The sequence below is a fragment of the Dromiciops gliroides genome, chromosome 6 (assembly GCF_019393635.1).
Source record: "Dromiciops gliroides isolate mDroGli1 chromosome 6, mDroGli1.pri, whole genome shotgun sequence".
NCBI lineage: Eukaryota > Metazoa > Chordata > Mammalia > Microbiotheria > Microbiotheriidae > Dromiciops > Dromiciops gliroides.
This window is the reverse complement of record NC_057866.1, coordinates 168,031,855-168,052,267: the sequence shown is the minus strand read 5'-3', so window position 1 is coordinate 168,052,267 and position 20,413 is coordinate 168,031,855. Positions and strand designations below refer to the sequence as shown.

The 20,413-nt window shown below is 39.4% G+C and overlaps 1 protein-coding gene across 1 annotated transcript in view; it reads right to left on the bottom strand.

The window, feature by feature from the left end:
- FHDC1 (FH2 domain containing 1) overlaps positions 1-20,413 on the bottom strand; it is a 60,569-nt gene that overhangs the window by 5,518 nt on the left and 34,638 nt on the right. Inside the window, exons 5-11 of the mRNA XM_043973211.1 lie at positions 20,100-20,185; positions 19,891-19,991; positions 13,495-13,565; positions 13,293-13,400; positions 11,643-11,713; positions 9,679-9,796; positions 1,832-1,996 (exon numbers count right to left, since the gene is read on the bottom strand). Coding sequence (XP_043829146.1) covers positions 1,832-1,996; positions 9,679-9,796; positions 11,643-11,713; positions 13,293-13,400; positions 13,495-13,565; positions 19,891-19,991; positions 20,100-20,185 — 720 coding nt within the window. The remainder of the gene's footprint in view (positions 1-1,831; positions 1,997-9,678; positions 9,797-11,642; positions 11,714-13,292; positions 13,401-13,494; positions 13,566-19,890; positions 19,992-20,099; positions 20,186-20,413) is intronic.

Here is a 20,413-nt window from a genome sequence, read left to right as displayed (position 1 = left end):
TATAGATGCTGATTGAACCATACTATTTCTTTTGTTTTGGGTGCTGTTGTTTTTTTCTATTTTGAGGTTTTTCATCGTTGCTCTGATTTTTCTCTTATAACATGACTAATGCAGAAATAGGATTAATGTTATTATGCGTATATATATCCTATATCAGATTACCTGCTGTCTAGGGGAGGGGGGAGGGGGAAAAATCTGAAATTGGAAAGCTTGTATGAACAAAAATTGAGAACTTTCTGTACATGTAACGGGAAAAAAAATAAAATACTTTATTAATTAAAAAAAAAAAGTAATAGTCTTCATGGATACCAAGAGAGAAACCACCACAGAAAAAAGGACCTTTTCTTCTTGGACCAGGCCTTCTGCTTCTGCAGAAATGTGCCCCCTGACACCCTTCCCCATCCTGCCTCTCTCACTAGAAGGGAAAGTCAGACACCAGCCCTTTGCAAACTATTGTATTCTTCTTCCCAGTCAAAACCCCCAAGCAATCCCAAAGGGAAATGAGCTTTTAGTTTATTTCTGTCATGTAAATTCATGGCTCTTGCTAACCAAGAAAAACTCATCATTAGCCCCTTAAAATCAACAATGACAATGATTGGAATTTCCCTTCCCCTTCAGCATAGGGCCCTCTGGCTGAACTTCCCCCGTCCTCCTCAGCCCTCCCCTTAGGGGTCCTGGTACTTCCTGAAGAGGCTGTAGTTCTGGCTGTCTCCCCTCCCCCTCCCTTCTCCTGGTCCAGCTGTGACTGGGTGGAGACCAGCTCCCTACTCCCAAGACAGCTGTGCTGAGACTATTAAGCAGGTGGCCTCATTTAAAGAGGAAAAAAAAAAGCTGTTGGATTCCAGCCGGGAATAGGGGCCCTTTGAAAAAGCCGATGCTGGTGTTTCCTCGTCTATCTTACTGCTGAGCTCATGGCTTGGACAAGAGAGAGTCAACGTGGCCACAAGCTGTACATGGTCTCTGAGCTGGAAGGAGCCGAGAAGGTGTAGTGAGGGAAAGAAAGCCTGTGCCTCTAACTTCACTGGAAGAGGCTCTTCTCACTTCTGAGAGAACTTGCATCACTCCCAGAAACTAGGAATCATTCCATTTTCCAAGTTACATGGAAGGGGGAAAAATGGCAAACTCATCTTCTAACCTTCTGTGAAGTGAATGGAAGAAGGAAAGATGGCTGGTTTTTTAAGCAGGGTGACTGTGTTTTTGTTGTTTTTTTAAACTACTCCTGAATTAGCAGGCATCTATCAGGATGTTCTTGCTCCAGGGCCTGGCCCCTAACATGAGAACATGAGCTTTCAAAGAGCAGGGAATGAGGGGCAGCTAGGTAGGGCAGTGGATAGAGCCCTGGCCCTGGATTCAGGAGGACCTGAGTTCAAATCCGACCTCAGACACTTGACATTTACTAGCTGTGTGACCCTGGGCAAATCACTTAACCCCCATTGCCCTGCAAAAAAAAAAGGGAGGGGGGGGCAGGGAATGGGACTTTTTCTCTAGGACAACCTACAGTGCTGTGCTGTGTGAGTGCTTAATAAAAAGGTAAGACCGGTCCACAGCAAAAGGACAAAATGCATCTGCCTTTGAGGCCTCCAGATCCTGATTGTAGATTCTGAAACAGATGAGAAAGAGAAGTCCAGCTACACCATGGACACATTCCAATAAGTCCCTCTTTGCGGGGGCGGTGGGGAGGCTTGTGTGTTTGTGGGATGGATATTAAGGACCCATCCTGAAGATGCCTTTTGCCAATGCTCCCTGTTGGCATAAATGAGCTTTACTGACAGCCCAAAATGGACTTGGAGGTATTTGTTTTAAAAAAAAAAAAAGTCCCCATGCTCCTTACCTTAACAGCTTTATCAAATCTGGTACAGAAGTCTCTAAAGATCTGAAGGCATTCATCCAGCTTCATGGTTTCTTTGTCTTCACAGAAAAAGTCTATGAGGTTATGGGCTTCCTTCTGGAGCTCTCCTCTCAAACACTCCAGTTCCTCCAATTTTTGCAGAGCAAACTAAAGATGAAGACAAACGGTAAAGGCTTCAGTAAATAACGCGAGCTGATGAGGTGCTCAGGTCTGAGATTCACAACATCCTGACATCTCCAATGAACCAGACAGTAAGTTCATCAAAAGACACGACACCTAGGTTTGAGACCAGGCTTTGTCGATAACTGGCTGTGTGGCTTCAGCCCACGTCTCTTTCACTTCCAGGGGCCCCAGTTTCCTCATCTGTAAAATGAGAATCATGGAAGAGATGACCTTGAAAGTCCCTTCCAAGTTGACATTTCCTGATTTTGAATGATACTTGGGCCAGGAAGAGGTCAGGTTTATTGCTTCTTTGGAAAATTCTAATGCAGAAAGGAAAAGAATGCATCTCAAATGGGACCCCTGTGCTGTAAGCGGAATCTGGGAGGAGGGTGGAGGGGGAGAATTAGAAAGAACTAAAGAGATGTAAAAGAGCTCTCATTCTTAATATGCTGCTATCATTCTGTTCTCTGGCCACTGAAGAACACTGCACAGGCTCACAGCTAGTGACCCTTTCTATATTTTAATCCCAAAATCCTGATCTGGACCCTCTCCAAATTATTGGGCTGCCTTCTCCAAGGGCTGCCCCTATACATATCCATCAAGTCACTTCACGACCTCTATCATCACCTGTCCTTCCTTGTGACTCATAAGCATTTATCAGAAGTGTTCAAACTGCTCCGGACTGGGATAGCAGAGTCAGTTCTCAGTGAGCCAAACCCCAGTGATCTGTTATTCTTTGCCATACACTGTTAAGTAAATTTTTTAAAGTAATCAATTCATTCAGAAGGTTGAGAGAATTTTAAACTCAGCTCCAAGTGACTTGGAGAGTCCTTCAACCAGCCGTGATAGGCTAGTTAAACCACCTGCTGAAGGACAGGAGCTCAGCTCCCAATGACTGACTGATGTCTTAGCCAGTCTTCTCTCTCTTTCTGAGCTGGTTGTCTTTCTCCAGGATAAAACCTTGTAGGTTCTGATACTTTCCACTAAAAAAGAATGTGGCTCCAGTCTCCACTTGGAGAACCCCCCCCCATCTTTTTCTATGACACTTTCTATGACACTTTCTATGACCCCCCCCCATCTTTTTCTATGACACTTTCAAGTGCTTTCCACTTCCTTCCAGTGACAGCATCCCCCAGAACAAGGCAGGGATGTAGGATGTTGGAAAGGAAAGGCTCTCTTCTAGCTAAAAGCAGCCTAGCTAGAAGCTGCCTGCATGTTCTGCTCCCTGTAGCTCCCAAGGAAGAATGAATGGTACTGACTTCTCACTGGGAGGGAGGGCCTCAGAAATCAACTAGTCCAACCCTCTTGGGTTTTTTTTTTTGTTTTTTTTTGTTTTTTTGTTTTTTTGTTTTTAGTGAGGCAATTGGGGTTAAGTGACTTGCCCAGGGTCACACAGCTAGTAAGTGTTAAGTGTCTGAGGCCGGATTTGAACTCAGGTACTCTTGACTCCAGGGCCGGTGCTCTATCCACTGTGCCACCTAGCTGCCCCGCAACCCTCTTGTTTTACAAATGAGGAACCCAGGCCCAGAGACGCCCAGGGTCAGAAAGGTATTAAGGGGCAGAGCCATGTCTTCTTGATATCAAATCCACTGTACTTGCTGACTCCTTTTACCCCCACCTGCTGCATGTCATCTTTCCTTTAGCTTGATACTTAAAAGGAAAAAAAACAAAAACAAAAACAAACTGGGTGGGGGGTGTCTGACCTATGACTCTATCAGTACGTGGCCCTCCCAATGTGGAAACTTCTTCCCTGATACAAACTGATAGCTCCTCTTTAAACAGAGAACTAAGGGGAAGGAGTAGAGACCAAGTCGTTCAGATATTTTTTCCATTATACTATGGTACCTTTCTAGAAAAAATTACATTCCAAATTGTGTGTATGTTTCTTGCTCTGCTGAAACATGTAGAAGGTGGGGGAGACTAAAGTTATAGGTGATGACCTTAAGATAAATTGCTGTTGAAATGTAGTAAGGAAGCTAGCACCCTTTGCCCTTTGAAATAAAACAAAACAAAAACAAAAAAGCAAGGCAAGGAGTTGAATAACAACAAAAACCCACACCAAAATAACATTCACCCTCTCCTACTACAATGAAATTTTGTTCTTGATTAGGTCCTTTTTCTGCCCAAACATGAACAATGGTTTTCTTTTTTTGTTGTTTTTGTAAAAAGATATCAGAAAAGAAAGGGGAAAATGAAAACTATTTAGTAAACTTGAATACTGGAGAAAGTATGCATCTGAACCAGCAGCCCAAGGCAATGTAGTTTGAGGGTGTGTGCACGTATCTTTAGGGAGAGAAAGTATGAATATGAGGGAATAAATCTTTGCATGTCACTTTCCCAACGGGGGATGAAAATGGACTAGTGCCAAAAAATAACTCAATCGAATAAAAATAGGCCTCCTGACAAGACCGTACATGGCAGGTTAGCTCCGCCTTGTTGGTCTGCTCTCTCATTCCTGGGAATATAATATAAGGAAGAAGACAAAGCCAAAGTCATTCCCTGAGCTTAGGGAAAGAAATTTCGTAGAAAATATTGATTAAAAAAAAAATGTAATGCAAGTTTGGAGTGATCCTTTATGTAACCAAGGCTTATTTTCTGGGCTGTATTTAACTGTCATAAATAATAAAATTTTAAAGACAACTCCCCCCACTAAAAAACAAAAAAACAACAAAAAAACCAACTGAGGTCCACTAAGAGAGGTGTGTTTATTGGCACAAATGCCAACAAATTAGCATTTGAACAGCCAAGAAAAAAACTTAACTCTTTAATTTCTTGGGACACTGAACAGACTTCAGTACCAAAAGGCCAAGATACTTAGACTGGTACTAGTTTGGAAATGTCTATGCTACCATAAATAATGATGAAGACCTTCATCACATAAACAGGCACATTAATGAATTAATATTTAAGTCAAACAATCAAAACTGAATGTGACATGGAGAACAATGGAAAGATACACGCAGTGGCAAAGAATGAGAAACGGAAAGGATGTTCATCTATCAGGAATGGATGGTATATGATTATGATGAAATAGTAATGTACTATAAGAAATGATGATAGAGTGGGCTGCAGAAAAACCTGGAAAGACTTATGTGAACTGATACAGAGTGAAGTGAGCAGAACCAGAAGATTGTATATAGTAATATTCTAGCAATGTTCAACTGCAAAATACTTAGCTACTTGATCAATACAGTGATCCAGGACAATTCCAAAGGACTCATGATGAAAAATGCTGTCCACCTCCAGAAAGAGAACTGATGAAGCCTGAGACTAAAGCATATTTTTTTCACTTTATTTTTCTTGCAACATGGCTAATATGGAAATAAATGTTTTACATGATTTCACATATATAACTGATAATGCATTTCTCACCTCAATGGGTATGGGAGGGGTGGGAAAGTATATGGAACTCAAAAATAATTTTTTTAAATGAATACTAAATAGAAATAAATGAAGCTTTCCTTAAAGTGACAAGTAGTACCTTTCTAAAACCATCAGCAAGCATCACCTATAATGGGGATAAGCTAAAAACCTTCCCAATAAGATCAGGGGTGAAGCAAGGATGCCCATTATCACCACTATTATTCAATATTGTACTTAAAATGTTAGCTATAGAAATAAGAGAAGAAAAAGAAATTAAAGGAATTAGAATAGGCAATAAGGGAACAAGACTATCACTCTTTGTAGATATGTGATATGATGGTATGCTTAAGAGAACATCAACTAAAAAACTATGTGAAATAAATTTAGCAAAGTTGCAGATATAAGATAAATCCACATAAATCACCAGCATTTTTACATATTACCAAAAAAGCCTAGGAGCAAGAGACAGAAAGAGAAATTCCATTTAAGAAACTGTAGACAATATAAAATATTTGGGAGTCTACCTGCCAAGACAAACCCAGGAATTATATGAACACAACTACAAAATGCTTTTCATACAAATAAAGTCAGGTCTAAACAACTAGAAAAATATTAATTACTCATGGGTAGGTCAAACCAATAATAAAAATGACAATTTTACCTAAAAACGAATGCTAAAAATAAATTTATTTTTTAAAAAAAGAAAATTCAAATCTAAAAATAGATTTATGAATATGAAGGCCTTACTAATTCCCCTTACTTGCAATTTTTTTTAAATAACATAAAAAACCTTCATTAAAGGTGTCTATGACAAGAAAAGATCACATAAGGAAAGTGAGAGAAGTGTCCAATGGACACCATTAATGAACAGAGGGCTGAACTTGAAGTCAAGAATACCTGGGTTCAAACACCACTTACAACAGTGGGGTAGAGAACTGACCTGTAATTTCACTGGAATAGGGGACTCTCTGGTGAGGAAACTCCCTTTACCAATGCAGGTTAAGCAACTTCTCTACAACTTAAGAGAATGCTTATAGCCACAAACCTCCAAAATTGTTCTGAGAATTAAATAATGTAATGCGTAAAAAATGCCTTGCAAACCTTAAAGGATTATATAAACACCCATTATAGTTACTATTATGATTAGTTTATTATATTAAAGAATGAGGAGCAGCTACATTGGGTGCATCAATAAAGGATGTGAATGAGAATCACATAGAAGGTAAGATTCTGATTTTCACTAGTCATCAAAATTGACTGTTAGCTGTGGAGGCTTGTGGCCACCCACCTTTGAAGCCAACCAGTGCCAATGACCATAAAAACCCTTGTGGATCCTCTTAGGATCACTCCACATCTCACTGCGCTAACAGCCCATGAGTAAGTGGCATTAGAACCTTACTCCAGTGTGAAAAGTTGCCACTTTTGTTTTTCACTAGGGGAGATAAAAGGTTTATGTCAGACTATATAATTAATGAGTCACAGTGAGCTGTCACAAACATGTCCACTCTGCTATTTTTTTTGTTTATGTTATTCTGATCAGCTCATCGGACACACCCAATTAGGCTATTGTACTGAGGGTGTGAATAGTCAATCCCAATGCATTCTGTGGCATGAAACCATCCAGCTCTCACCTTTTTTATCTTACAAACAAAACACACAAACAACTTCCTTTCTCTGAAAGTGATTTCCTCATCTGCACTGGACCAGATTACCTCAAGTTCCCTCCAATTCTACCACTCTCTGTCCATAAGACTGGGTTCAAATTCAATATCCTAAGCTTAGTGACTAAACAATTTAACCAACTTTCCTTTGCCTCAGTTTCCTGATCTGTTAAGTCAGGAGTAGTTGAATTCTCAGATGCCTTTAGTTCTTCATCTATGGTCCCAAATCTTAGCCTACAGCCAGTATTAGGTAGAATTAATACTGGACATGGAGGCAGATGACCTGGCTTCCGATCCTGGCTCCTCTGCCTAAGACCTGAGTGGCATTAAGTATAAGCCTCCACTTTTAGCTGGCCTCTCCATTTCCTTCTCTGCACAATGAAGATGTCAGGCTAGATGCTCTCTGTTGTCCATTTTCCAACTCCAAATTCTTTTTTCCACAATAGAGTTTTGCAGTTTTAACCGTCCCTTTCTGTTATACAATGCATATGGAAATCCTGCTTTTATTTGCTTTTTATAAAGTTCTGAATTTTTAAAAGGAAATGAGAGAAAAAAAAACACACAACAATTCTATGGTCTGTGATTTAATTTAAAAGCTGACAAACCAAACCAAGACAAAAACATCCAGGCACAGATGTGGCAGGAACACTGAAATCTGACCTACATTTAAAGCAGTAGATTCATGCAAAGATTGATGTTTAAATCTAATCTCTGACAAATCTTTCTTAAAAGTCACTTGACTTCTTTGAGGCTTTTTCAGGATCAAATGAGATAGTGTTGGTAAAGCATTTTGCAAACTTTAAAGTACTATACAAATGTAAGCTATTATTATTACTGTCATATCCAGTACTTTTTATTGGGAGAAAATAAAATCCCTGAGGAGGGGGAAGAGAGGTAGAACTTTTTTTCTAAGGCATGACTGTCAATAGGCACTGGAATAAACATTCTCTCTCCAGCCCTAGAAAAAGAAATGTTAATGGAAACCTCCTGCTTCCACAAACACCTATACAATTCTGACCAGTTTCAATGCATTCTGAAATTCAGAGATTTAATTTTGAATCCTCCACTAAAATCCTACTCCAAAGCTTTATCCAAGTGTGGGTATGACCCTGGATTTTCAAAATATATGTAGGTTCTAGCAAATCCTGCACCAACCTAGAATGAAATTTAGGAATAGGAAGGAGTTCAGGAGACAATCTAGTCTAAACCCTCCTACAATTTAAAAGATGAGAAAACTGAGGCCCAGAGTTGTCAAGTCATTTGCCCAAAGGTCACCCAGCTATTAAGTGAGAGAGATGGAATTTGAACCCAGGTCCTTTCACTTCAGATTTAATGCTCTTTAGAACATGGATCTGGGAACAGACTACTTACTACCGCCTGAGTACCAGGCTCACCAAATTCAGCTTATCACCAAATGAATTGGACACCAGGTGATGAAGTAATGTTACCTCAAGAAAAGTCAGAAAAGCCTGGAAGGACTGTGATTTATATTGGCTCAGGGAGTACCCAAGTCAATTAAAATCACAGGCTTTTTTTTTTTAAATAACCAACATTTTTATTTAAAGTTTTGAGTTCCAAATTGTATCTCTCCTTCTCTCCCCTTCCCCCTCTCTGAGGCAATAAGCAATCAGATAGAGGTTGTAGATGTGCAATTATGTAAAGCATTACCATATTAGTCATTTTGTGTAAGAAAACTTGAATAAAAGAAAAATGAAGAAAGTGAAAAAGAGCATGCTGCAGTCTGTGTTCCATCAATATCAGTTCTTTCTTCGGAGGTAGATAGGATACTTCATCGTTAGTCCTCTGGGATTGTCTTGGATCATTGTATTGCTGAGCATAGTTAAGTCATTCACAGGTCTTCATCACAAACTATTGTTGCACAAGATTCTCCTGGTTCTGCTCACTTCACTATACATCAGTTCATATAATTCTCTCCAGGCCTTTCTGAAATCATCCTGCTTGTCATTTCTTATAGCACAATAATATTCCATCGTAACCATATACCACAGCTTCTTTAGCCATTCCCCAATTGATGGGCATTCCTTTGACTTCCAATTCTTAGTCACCACAAAAATAGCTGCTATAAATAATTTTATACAAATAGGTCTTTTTCTTTTGGGGGGGATGTCTTTGTGATATACACCTAGCTGAATCAAAGGGTATTCACAGTTTTATAGTCCTGTGGGCATAGTTCCAAATTGCTCTCCAGAATGGTCGAATCCATTCACAACTCCACCAACAGTGGATTAGCATCCCAGTTTTGCCACATCCCTTCCAACATCCAACATTTTCCTTTTGTCTCTTATTAGCCACTCTGATAGGTATGAGGTGGTACTTCAGAGTTGTTTTAATTTGCATTTCTTGATCAATAGTGATCTAGAGCAGTTTTTTCATATGACTATAGAGAGCTTTGATTTATTTGTCTGAAAACTGCCTGTTAATATCCTTTGACCATTTATCAATTGAGGAATGCCTTGTATTTTTATAAATGACTCAATTCTCTATATATTTGAGAAATGAGGCCTTTATTATTTCAGCAATTCTTTCCAAGTTTTCTGCTTCCCTTATAATCTTGGTTACATTTGCTTAATCACAGACCTTTTGAAGTGTTGGAAATATCATTTTGATCCACTGACAACAAACCTTAATAAAGGCTTCCATCTGTTGACAAAGCTCGGGATCCCGCTGGATATTTTCCTTTAGAGATCTTGTCCGTGCAGACAGTGAGTGAAGTTCTGATTCTGTGTTATCCAGAGATAATCTACAAGAAGAAAGGCAGAAGTGGCAGTTAGGATGAGGAAATGAGTCCAGAATATCTTGTTTGGGAATTATCACATGTCCCAGGGGTACACCAAACAAGACTTTTCCCTGTGGGTTGACATTATCCAAAAACAAGGTGAGTTATTACAATAGCCTTCCCCATGGTTAGTGCTGTGTGGGTTTCCTTTCATACTTTGTTGTGGGGCTTTTTTTGTAGCGGTGGTTTTTTTTGAGAGAAAGAAAAGATGATGACTCCCTCACAAATCCAAAAGAGTGATAAACTGGTTCAAAGAGATCATGTCATTACTTTGTTCTCTAATGATAAAACAATCAGAAATGTGGAACTCAGGAGCCTACTGCATTGATCTATTGGTATGATTGCTCACAGAGAGAGCTGAAATCTTTTATATGTCAAGCCCTGTGGTGGGAGCAGGAGGGAATGGAAGGAAAGAGAGAGGGAGAGAAAGAGCAAGAGGAAGAGGGAGTAGGAGAGAGAAAGAGAGGAGGAGAGAGAGTGAGACAGGAGGAAAAGAGAGAAGAGGAGAGAGAGAATAGGAAAGACCAAGACAGAGAGAAATATTCATGCTTTCTTCTACTCACTAAAAGCAAACAATAGAAAGAACTTAATGCTGAGAAATAAGACAGTCAAGCACTTTCTGTACCATAATGGTATTCTGAAAAGAACCACATGCTAGGTTCCAATAAGAGGCAATAATGTTGACCACTCATAATTTCTAGTAGTTGAAGGAATAAAAGTGTTTTCCTGATCATAACAGCTCTGTGAATGAAGTAGGTAATGTGCTCATTTTACAGATAAGAAATGAAGGATCGGAGAGGTACAATTTCTCCCCAGGGTCACACAACTATTATATACAATGTCTAGATTTTGACTCGTTTCAGAGTTCTAGCCCATAGCAAATTGATCACTAATTCATAAGACTCCACAAACTATTCATATTTTTACTATAATGGATGAGGTGACTTTAAGTCATGTGCATGCTAGCTGAGGAGGGCTAAGGTCCTAGCAAGGAGACTAAAGTAACTGATTCATCAGAGGACTACTTCCCTACTACTGTTTACTCTCATGGGTTTGAACTCAAGATTTCGGCCTTCCTTTCAATCATTTGTGCTATTAGTGCTATTCACCTTTTTCAAGTTTCATCATTTTGCTAAGAATACTGCTTAACTTCTCTAACAGACCAACTTTAGCTAAATATTTTCACATATTTCTTCCCATCATCGAAGCTTGGGATCTTTAATAAGCTAATTTGCTGGTATCCTTCAACATAGAGTTATAACCTAACATTAATTCATGAATTTGCTACTGCTTCTTTCTTCTTGTTACAAATGTTCTTTGTAACATTTTCTTATTAATCAGAAGAAAAAAATTCCTCACAGATTTCTTTCAGAAATTCACATTTCTAATGTAATGTTTTAAATTCGGTAGTATTGTAGAAAGGGATTTTACCCTAAGTTCTTTTGACTTTAAATGCTGTGTTACACCAAGCTGCTACTCTTATTTGGGTATAAACAAGAATGATGTAGTCTGAGATCTCTTTTGGGTGTGGAAGGATTTGAAGTTCTTAATCCACTTTCTCTTTAATCCGATTTTAAAGCTGATCATTTTTTAAAAGATAAAGCTTACCTTCCTTTAAAAAAACTCCAAACATTTCAACATTGATTCATTTAAAAAGGGGGGGGGGTGCCAAGGAAATACACCTCCATAGGTCAATCAAATGAAAGTTTAAAAGCATGGTAAAAAACTGGGAACATGCTTCTGTTTCTCACACACACAAAAAAAATAATTCCCAAATTTTTCCAAGAATCTTCCCACTTTCCTTGCTTACCTGGCAGCATCTTGAACATGACGCAATTTTTCAGAAAAGTTCAGAAGAATAACATCTTTCTTTTGGGCTTCCTAGAACAAAAAATACAATTTATTCTCTTTACAGACCTATAACTATTAGAGGGACCATTTGAAAGGGACTTTTTCTAAATATCTAAAAAGACCTTAAAACTTACTAGAACAGTTCTCTCCTTGGTATGTACCCTCTGACTCTGCTGAAGAAGTGAACTATGATGTTCTAAGCAGGATTTATCAAAGCACCTCAAGTTTCAAATAAATTGTCACTCCAGAGCAATCAGCCCCCTTATCCTGACATGGAATACAATTCCTTGGTCCTACAGCTGAATGGGAGGAGGCGGGAGCAGTTGAGCAGGGTCCATTGTTTCTAAGAGAATCCAATATTTCCTGCCTGAATGCCACCCATACCTAAGTGTTTGCCCTGAAATGATAGAGCTATCTGGCAGCTGTTAAACCAGTTTGCAGGCTGAGCTGAATCAGAAGGTGCACACCATGGAGGTGTTTGGATTCTGTGCCTATTTGGAGGATGGGAGGATGGGAGGTGGGAGGGGCACAATTCCTGACTAATGAAACTTCACCCTACATGGGCAGAGACCCATCTCGATTATGTCAGTAGGAAAGAGAAACAAGAGAACTCTGACAGAAACCTCCATGTGCAAACCATTTGTGGTTAAAAGAAGAACATATCTCAAAGGGCTTGAAAATGAGCTTTTCAACCAAGTATGTTGCTAAGATGAATTACTGTCCTCTGAAAAAGAAAGTTGTGCTTTTGACCTCAAAAACTAGTTCAAGTTAGTGGGAGGAAAGGAGTTAAGCAGGTCGCTTGGCATCGGAGAAACAAATGAAAAGACCCTGGTTATATACTACCAGGGGCGGTCACTTGAGTTTTCAGTTTTCAGTGAATGTTTTTCTGTAGTAATGAGGACCTATTCATTAGGGGAAGCAAGGGTTAAGAAGAAATGGCTTTCATTTAAAAATAAAAAGACAAGAATAAAACTTTAAAAAAAAAAAAAAAGAGGGAATGTATTCGGTCTTAACCCTATCTAGGCAGAGATAGTCAAAGGACTTGATGACCTGATTTACTGGGTGACTAGGTGGCAAAGTAGATAGAGTGCTAAGCCTAAAGTCAGGAAGACTCTCTTCCTGAGTTCAAATCCAGCCTCAGACAGTTACTAGCTGTGTGACCTGGACAAGCCACTTTACCCTGTCTGCCTCAGTGTTCTCATCTGTAAAATGAACTGGAGAAGGAAATGGCAAATCACTCCAGTATCTTTGCCAAGAAAACCCCAAATGAGGTCACAAAGAATCAGACAGGACTGAAACCTCTGAACAATATGTTTGTAACTAAAACCAGAAAACATCCCTCACTTAGACTCATTTTTAAGGATATTTAACTTGGGTGAAGAGTGGGGAGGACACAGGTGTCCAGGGAAAAGAAAAGAACTACAATCCTAATATGTCTTTTCTAGCTGCCTAGTACGGTAGCCTACAAAGCACTGATCTTTGATAAACATCTCTGCAGGGAAATACTCCCCCTCCCACAAAAACAATAGCTGTTCTCTGACAGGTCAATCACCTAACCGATGCATCTCATCCTGGCCCCAAGCAGCCGCCAGCAGTCATTTTTACCTACCAGAGCCACAAAGTGGAGCAGATTCATCCCTGGTTTGTTTGCCTTCGTGTCTGCTAATTTGAGCAATGATGACAATTTGAACCCCACTGCGTTGCCAGCATAACCTCCCTAAAGAGAGAAAATCAGAAGAAAAGGCATGTCCCCTCTGTAGACTGCCACATCAGAGAAGAAAAGCCCTATTTCCATTTAGAATCAGACCTACCGCATTCATAATATTTCCAGCCTGGAGGACCAAGTGCAGTATAGAATGCAACTCCTCACAGGACATCAGCTCTGGAAAAAAGGAGGAGAATGAAGGTCTTGGAAAGGTTTTGAGCTTAAAGCCTGATCCCTCCACCACCCTGATCAGACTGGTTCTAAAGTGTACACACAAACAAAACCAGAAAGGGACTGAAGCACATACAATCCACGCAACGACGTATTTCTGTGTATTATAAATTCATCTCCCCAACCACCACTAGTCATCCACCAGACCCTTTGGCTTAGACTGCAGACATACCAGGATTTGTTCGAGACTACAATTAGTAACCTACAAAATACTCGACCAACAGTTTGCAAATATGAGAAAACAATGTCCAAAATGGATAAGAACCAAGTGCTATGTGGTTTTCTCAACTGGAGTCCTACTCATATTCCTCGCCATGGTTTCAAGGTAACACTGGGTCCTCCAAAGCCGTACCAGTGCAGCACAAGCTCTGACAGGTCCTGCCAAGTTTCAAGGACATGCCGAGGCAATTGTCTATGAGTTCTTCATCTGAAGGACCCATTCGGTTGAGTGCAGGTGGGGTCCCTCACCAGAAAGCTGGCCACCACACAGGGAAATATTGGGTAAAGCAGCTCTTGAAGACTGCCCCTTATAAACAAAGAATGGAAGGATTTTGATCCACATTGGCTGAAGGAGTATCCAACAAGAATAAACCACAGGTTTTACTTTAGCTCTGCACAGGAATACATCTAGGGGATTGTGGGCAAGCCACTTAATCCCTGGGAGATGCAGCAGTTTTCAAAGTAAGAAACATAAGGTATCAATAACTATTAGTACTTCATATTTGAAAAAAATAATCAAGCATACTTTTTAAAAAAATGCTCCAACTCATTAATTAGAGAAATGCAGATTCAAATAACACTGAGACTCTATCTCACACCCATAAAATTGGCAAAAATTACCCCCCTAAAAGGAAAACGACCAGTGCTGGAGGAGCTTTGGGGAAATGGGTACCATTGTGTTGCACTGTTAATAAAGCTAGAAAGGTCCGACCTTTCTGGAAATCAATTTGGTCCTCCAACCTCCCCCTTGCCCAATTACTAAACAGCATACACCCTGTCAATCAATGATGCAAGGCCCATAGCTCAAAGAAATCAAATAAAGAGAAAAGGGAGCCATATGCAGTATTTCTTTTAGTTATAGCAAAGAACTAGAAACTAATGGGGGTTGTCTGTCTATCAACAGGCAAATCACTGAACAAATTAAGGTATGAATGAAATGTCACCTTATTGCAAAATAATGAATGATGAAGACACCATTTCAGAAAATTTGGGATGACTCCTATGAATGGATACAGAGTGAAATGAAATGAGCAGAACCAGGAGAATTATACAATAACAATAACATTGTAAGAACAAATTTTGTAAACTTAAGAATTCTGTGCAATGCCATAACCAGTCACAATTTCAGAGGACCACTGACAAAGAATGCTACACACTTCTTGAGAGAGATGACACATAAATAAGACATATGTCTTATGGACACATATGTCTTATGGACACATAAATAAGACATATGTCCTATCATGCAGAAATTTATTTTGCTTGCTTATGTATATTTGTTATAAGATTTTTTCTTTTTTTTTTTTCAAAGTGAGACAGAGAATAGCCAGCGATAACGTTCCTCACCCTCAGCCCTCCAAAAAGAGTCACTAAAGTAATTTTTTAATGTACAGAAGAGAACAGAAGGAAGAACAGAAGCACAGACAAGCAGGATAGCATTGAAAGCTAAATGTTGAAATGATATACTTTAAAAGAAAATAAAGGGGGCGGCTAGGTGGCGCAGTGATAAAGCACCGGCCCTGGATTCAGGAGTACCTGAGTTCAAATCCGGCCTCAGACACTTGACACTTACTAGCTGTGTGACCCTGGGCAAGTCACTTAACCCCCATTGCCCCGTGCAAAAAAAAAAAAAAAAAGAAGAAGAAAAGAAAGCTGTACAGAGATTCATAGTTTCATGTACAATCCTTTTTTTTCTGTGTTACTATATGTATTAAAATGCTCATTGTATTTGGTGTTTAAGTTCAGAATTTTTACAAATTTAAGACATTTTTAAAGAATTCAGTTTGCTCAACTGTAAAACAATTGAAAAAAATTTTTAAAATAAAAATTAAAAAAAACAATTGGGTTAGCTCCCTTTTAGTTCTAAATTTAAGATTTTAGCTGAGGGTAAAGGCTATGTGTTCTAGAAAGAAATAAACTTTCTTTAATTTTCTTCCTCAAATTTACTTTAAGAAGGATTAGGGCGGCTAGGTGGTGCAGTGGATAAAGCACCGGCCCTGGATGCTGGAGTTCCTGAGTTCAAATCCGGCCTCAGACACTTGACACTTACTAGTTGTGTGACCCTGGGCAAGTCACTTAACCCCCACTGCCCTGCAAAAAACAAACAAACAAAAACCAAAAAAAAGAAGGATTAAAGAATAGGAAGGATTAAAAAGCAAGTGGTATTTTGTTTTTCCAATGAGCTCCAAAAAAGCTTTTTTTCTTCCTAATCATGCCAAGAGAACATGCAAATAATTTGCAAAGTACCATGCCCACAATATGGCCACCTTGTCAACATTTTGCCTTCATTTCAAACTGATGGTTTCTTTAAAAACAAAAAGATAGGGGCAGCTAGGTGGCGCAGTGGATAGAGCACCGGCCCTGGAGTCAGGAGTACCTGAGTTCAAATCCGGCCTCAGATACTTAACACTTACTAGCTGTGTGACCCTGGGCAAGTCACTTAACCCCAATTGCCTCACTTAAAAAAAAAAAAAGATACATATTTCAGGTCTGCAACAAAGTGACCATTTTTTCTATGCAACCTATCTGCCCTATACCTCTACAAAATGACTTTGTAAAATGTTAGATGAATAGCACTATAAAAGTTGTAAATTAGCCTATCTTAAATTAATTTGAATATGCATACAAAGCTGAAAAATCTCTTGTTTTAAGAGTTATAAATCACCCATAATACTTTGACATTCCTACTCTTTCCTTCTATGCTTGGTATTACTGGAATTACTTTCAATTGACTTATACTTGGATCCCGGCCTACGTTATGTTATCTAAGTAGGCCAGTTCTCTAAGAGAAAACAGATAAGAGACATTTCTATCATGCCCACTAATTTGCAAATAATATTAAACTAGACTCCTACTAGACATGAAAGGGGAAAAATACCTTTTCTGACCAAAGCAAAATAAAATCATAAATCCTTCCAAAGCTGCTACAGGTGTTGCTATAGCAAGGGGAGAAGAAAACAATATTATATGAAAAGATGAAAAAGTCTTTTTTTTAGTTTTCTAAGAAAAAGTCAAATAAATGGTCTAAAAAAACAAACATTAACTCAGCAACAAGGAAAAGTGAACAAACAGGAAATCTAAATTCAAATAAAACAATAACTAGAAACCTCAAGGGTGACAAAGAGGAAATCTAGGTGGTATTGATGAATTGCAGAAAAGTTCATGGACAACAAAAAAAATAAGAGCTGACATTTATAAAGCACTTTAAGGTTTGAAAAGTGTTTTATGTACAGTATATTCCTCCCTGGTAGCTATTATCTCCATTTTATAGATGAGGAAAAGAGACCTGCTCAGGGTCACACAGCTAGTAAGTGTCCAGGGCAGGATTTAAACTCAGGACTTCCTGATTCTGAATCCAGTGGTCAATCCATACCACAACAAGACAACCAAGTCATAACAATGTGAAATAAGAAAGACAAATACAAAGATAGACCCCCCCCATACTGGTTCCAAGGTTAAAGGGGGGTGGGGGAGAATCAGAAACAAAATAGATGCCCCACAACTAGGGGCTGTTCTAACAAATTGTGGCATGTGTGAAAAGAACACTAACGGCAGCTAGGTGGTGCAGTGAATAAAGCATTGGCCCTAGATTCAGGAGGAACTGAGTTCAAATCTGGCTTCAGACACTTGACACTTACTAGCTGTGTGACACTGGACAAGTCACTTAACCCTCATTACCCTGCCAAAAAAAAAAAAAAAAAGAACACTAACTTGAGTGTTATAGGATATGGGTTCAAATTCTGCTTCAGACAGCTGCTAGCTGTTTAATCTTGAGCAAGTCACGGAACCTCCGTGGGTGTAACCTGTAAATGAGTGGGGGGTGTCTGGAGACCCTTTCAGTCCTAGGTTTATATGAGCCAGTATGAATTACAGAATCACAGAATTTTAGGGGATCCGTCCATCTCAGTGGTTATCTACTCCAATCCATATCTGACAAGAATCCCTATTTTGTAATGGAAGGCACATCATGCAAAGAAATACAGCAACTGAAGCCCAGGAGCTGAAGAGAATGAAGAAAGAACATCCACGAAAAGACTATATATAATGACAATAATAACGTAAAAGAAACAAATACTGAAGGGCAACTGAACTGTGATGGTGATGAGCTCTCCTTGGTCAAGGAGGGCAGAATATAAGAGGTGGAAGGTTGAGGGTTTAAGATGTTGTATACGGGGGCAGCTAGGTGGCGCAGTGGATAGAGCACCGGCCCTGGATTCAGGAGTACCTGAGTTCAAATCTGGCCTCAGACACTTGACACTTACTAGCTGTGTGACCCTGGGCAAGTCACTTAACCCCAATTGCCTCACTAAAAAACAAAAAAACAAACAAAACAAACAAAAAAAAGATGTTGTATACGCCATCAGACCTGTGGTTCAGCTGTTTTTACTTAACTGCTGTATTTCTTTGTTACCAGGGAGGACTCAGTGAGGGAAGGGGAGGATATGTAGAGAAATTGTTGGTATTTTTTAAGAAGGCATCAACGGGCAGCTAGATGGCACAGTGGATAGAGCACCGGCCCTGGAGTCAGGAGTACCTGAGTTCAAATCCGGCCTCAGACACTTAATACTTACTAGCTGTGTGACCCTAGGCAAGTCACTTAACCCAATTGCCTCACTAAAAAAAAAAAAAAAAAAACCCAAAAAGAAGGCATCAACAGGGGGCAGCTAGGTGGCACAGTGGATAAAGCACTGGCCCAGGATTCAGGAGGAACTGAGTTCAAATCTGGTCTCAAACACTTGACATGTACTGGCTGTGTGACCTTGGGCAAGTCACTTAAGCCTGGTTGTCTCAAGAAGAAGAAGAAGGAGGAGGAAGAGGAGGAGGAAGAAAGAGGCATCAACACAACCTTTTAAAAACAAACTTTAAAAAAATAAAAAAGATGCTTCCTGGAACCTGAGGCAAGTGACTTCACTTTAATTTTCTAATCTGCAAAATGAGGGAAGTGGGCTAGATCAATTGCTTTCTCTCTCTTTTTTTTAAGTGTTAAGACCCCTCTGGCAGGCTGGGAAAACCTATTGACCTCTTCTGAGAATCCTGTTTTTAAATACATAAAATAAAATACACAAGATGACAAAGGAAGCCAATATTACAGAAACACAGTTTTCAAACCAATTAAAACGAGTTCACAGAGCCCAGGTTCAGAAACCCTGGACTATTTGATCCTTAAGGTCCTTTCTAATGCCAAGACCCTATGACCTTCCCATCTCACATTCAGGGCATTATCAGCAATTGGACTGCATCCAACTTCCATTCAAGTTCAATTCCTTATCATGGCTTGGAGGTGACCCTGGGCTCCAAGGCTATGCCTAAGCTCTGGCCTGGTTTACTCAATCTGGAAAGGTTTCAAGTGCTGACCTGGCAATGGGTTAGTGCCTTCTTTCATCCAAGGATCACCTTAGCTAAGATCAGAGAAGCTTATGGCCAGAATGTGAGCCATCAGGCAGTGAATTTTTTTGGCAACAACTCTTGAAACAGACTACCAGAGCACAGAGGGGCTATATTCCATAGGGGGAGGAAGGACCCACGTTACTAAAATCAGTGACTCTGGGCAGCTAGGTGGCACAGTGGATAGAGCACTGGCCCTGGATTGAGGAGGACCTGAGTTCAAATCCGACCTCAGACACTTGACAATTACTAGCTATGTGACCCTGAGCAAGTCACTTAACCCCAATTGCCTCACCAAAAAAATAATAATAAATTTTTAAAAAATAAAATCAATGGCTCTTTTTTGAGGTATTGAAGATTTATTTAAAATAGTAATAATTAAAATGCTACATAAAGAAGTAGGCTCTTAAAAAAAAAGAAATAGGCTCTTTGTAGGCAGGGGATTTCGTATTTGTCTTTATTCCCAATGCCTGGCACAAAGCACTTGATAAGAGTGAATTAAGGGGGCAGCTAGGTGGCACAGTGGATAAAGCACCAGCCCTGGACTCAGAAGAGCCTGAGTTCAAATCTGACCTCAGACAGAGTGAATTAAGTAAACACAAGTGAATGAAGTAAATACAAGCACAAAGAGGAGGCAGGCATTAGTTGCTAAGAATCAGTTCCTTACCCTTCGTAGCCACTCTTAAAATGGACATGTCATCCCATAGAGAAGAACAGGAAGGTAAAAATTCCTTCTTTAGCACCATGGCTTCAATCCGAAGTGAATAGCTGAGACAAAAAGAAGAAAAAAAAAAAAGAAAAAAGGAAAAAACCTTTACACAAAACCATCAATCATCAAAGAACTCACTATGAAAAGAATAACTAATATATCCTTACTTTGGCACCTGAATTAGGAAGTATATAAAGGAATCTGCCAGAGACAGCTTGGCTGCATCTCCACTAAATGTTTTTAATTTCTTTACCTAAAAGACAAATGAGAGGAGAATAGAGAAATAACAGTTTACAATCAAAACTTTAGCACTGCCTGAATTTTTTTTAATTTTAAAGAGCTAAATAAAATCACTACAAAAGCAGAGCTAGTACAGACAATGAGAGTGTTTATGATCTCATACGCACGCTTGTCCTCTATGGATTCTATTTTTTTTCACATGATCATAGATTTGAAATAGAAGGACTTGGAATGAGAGTAG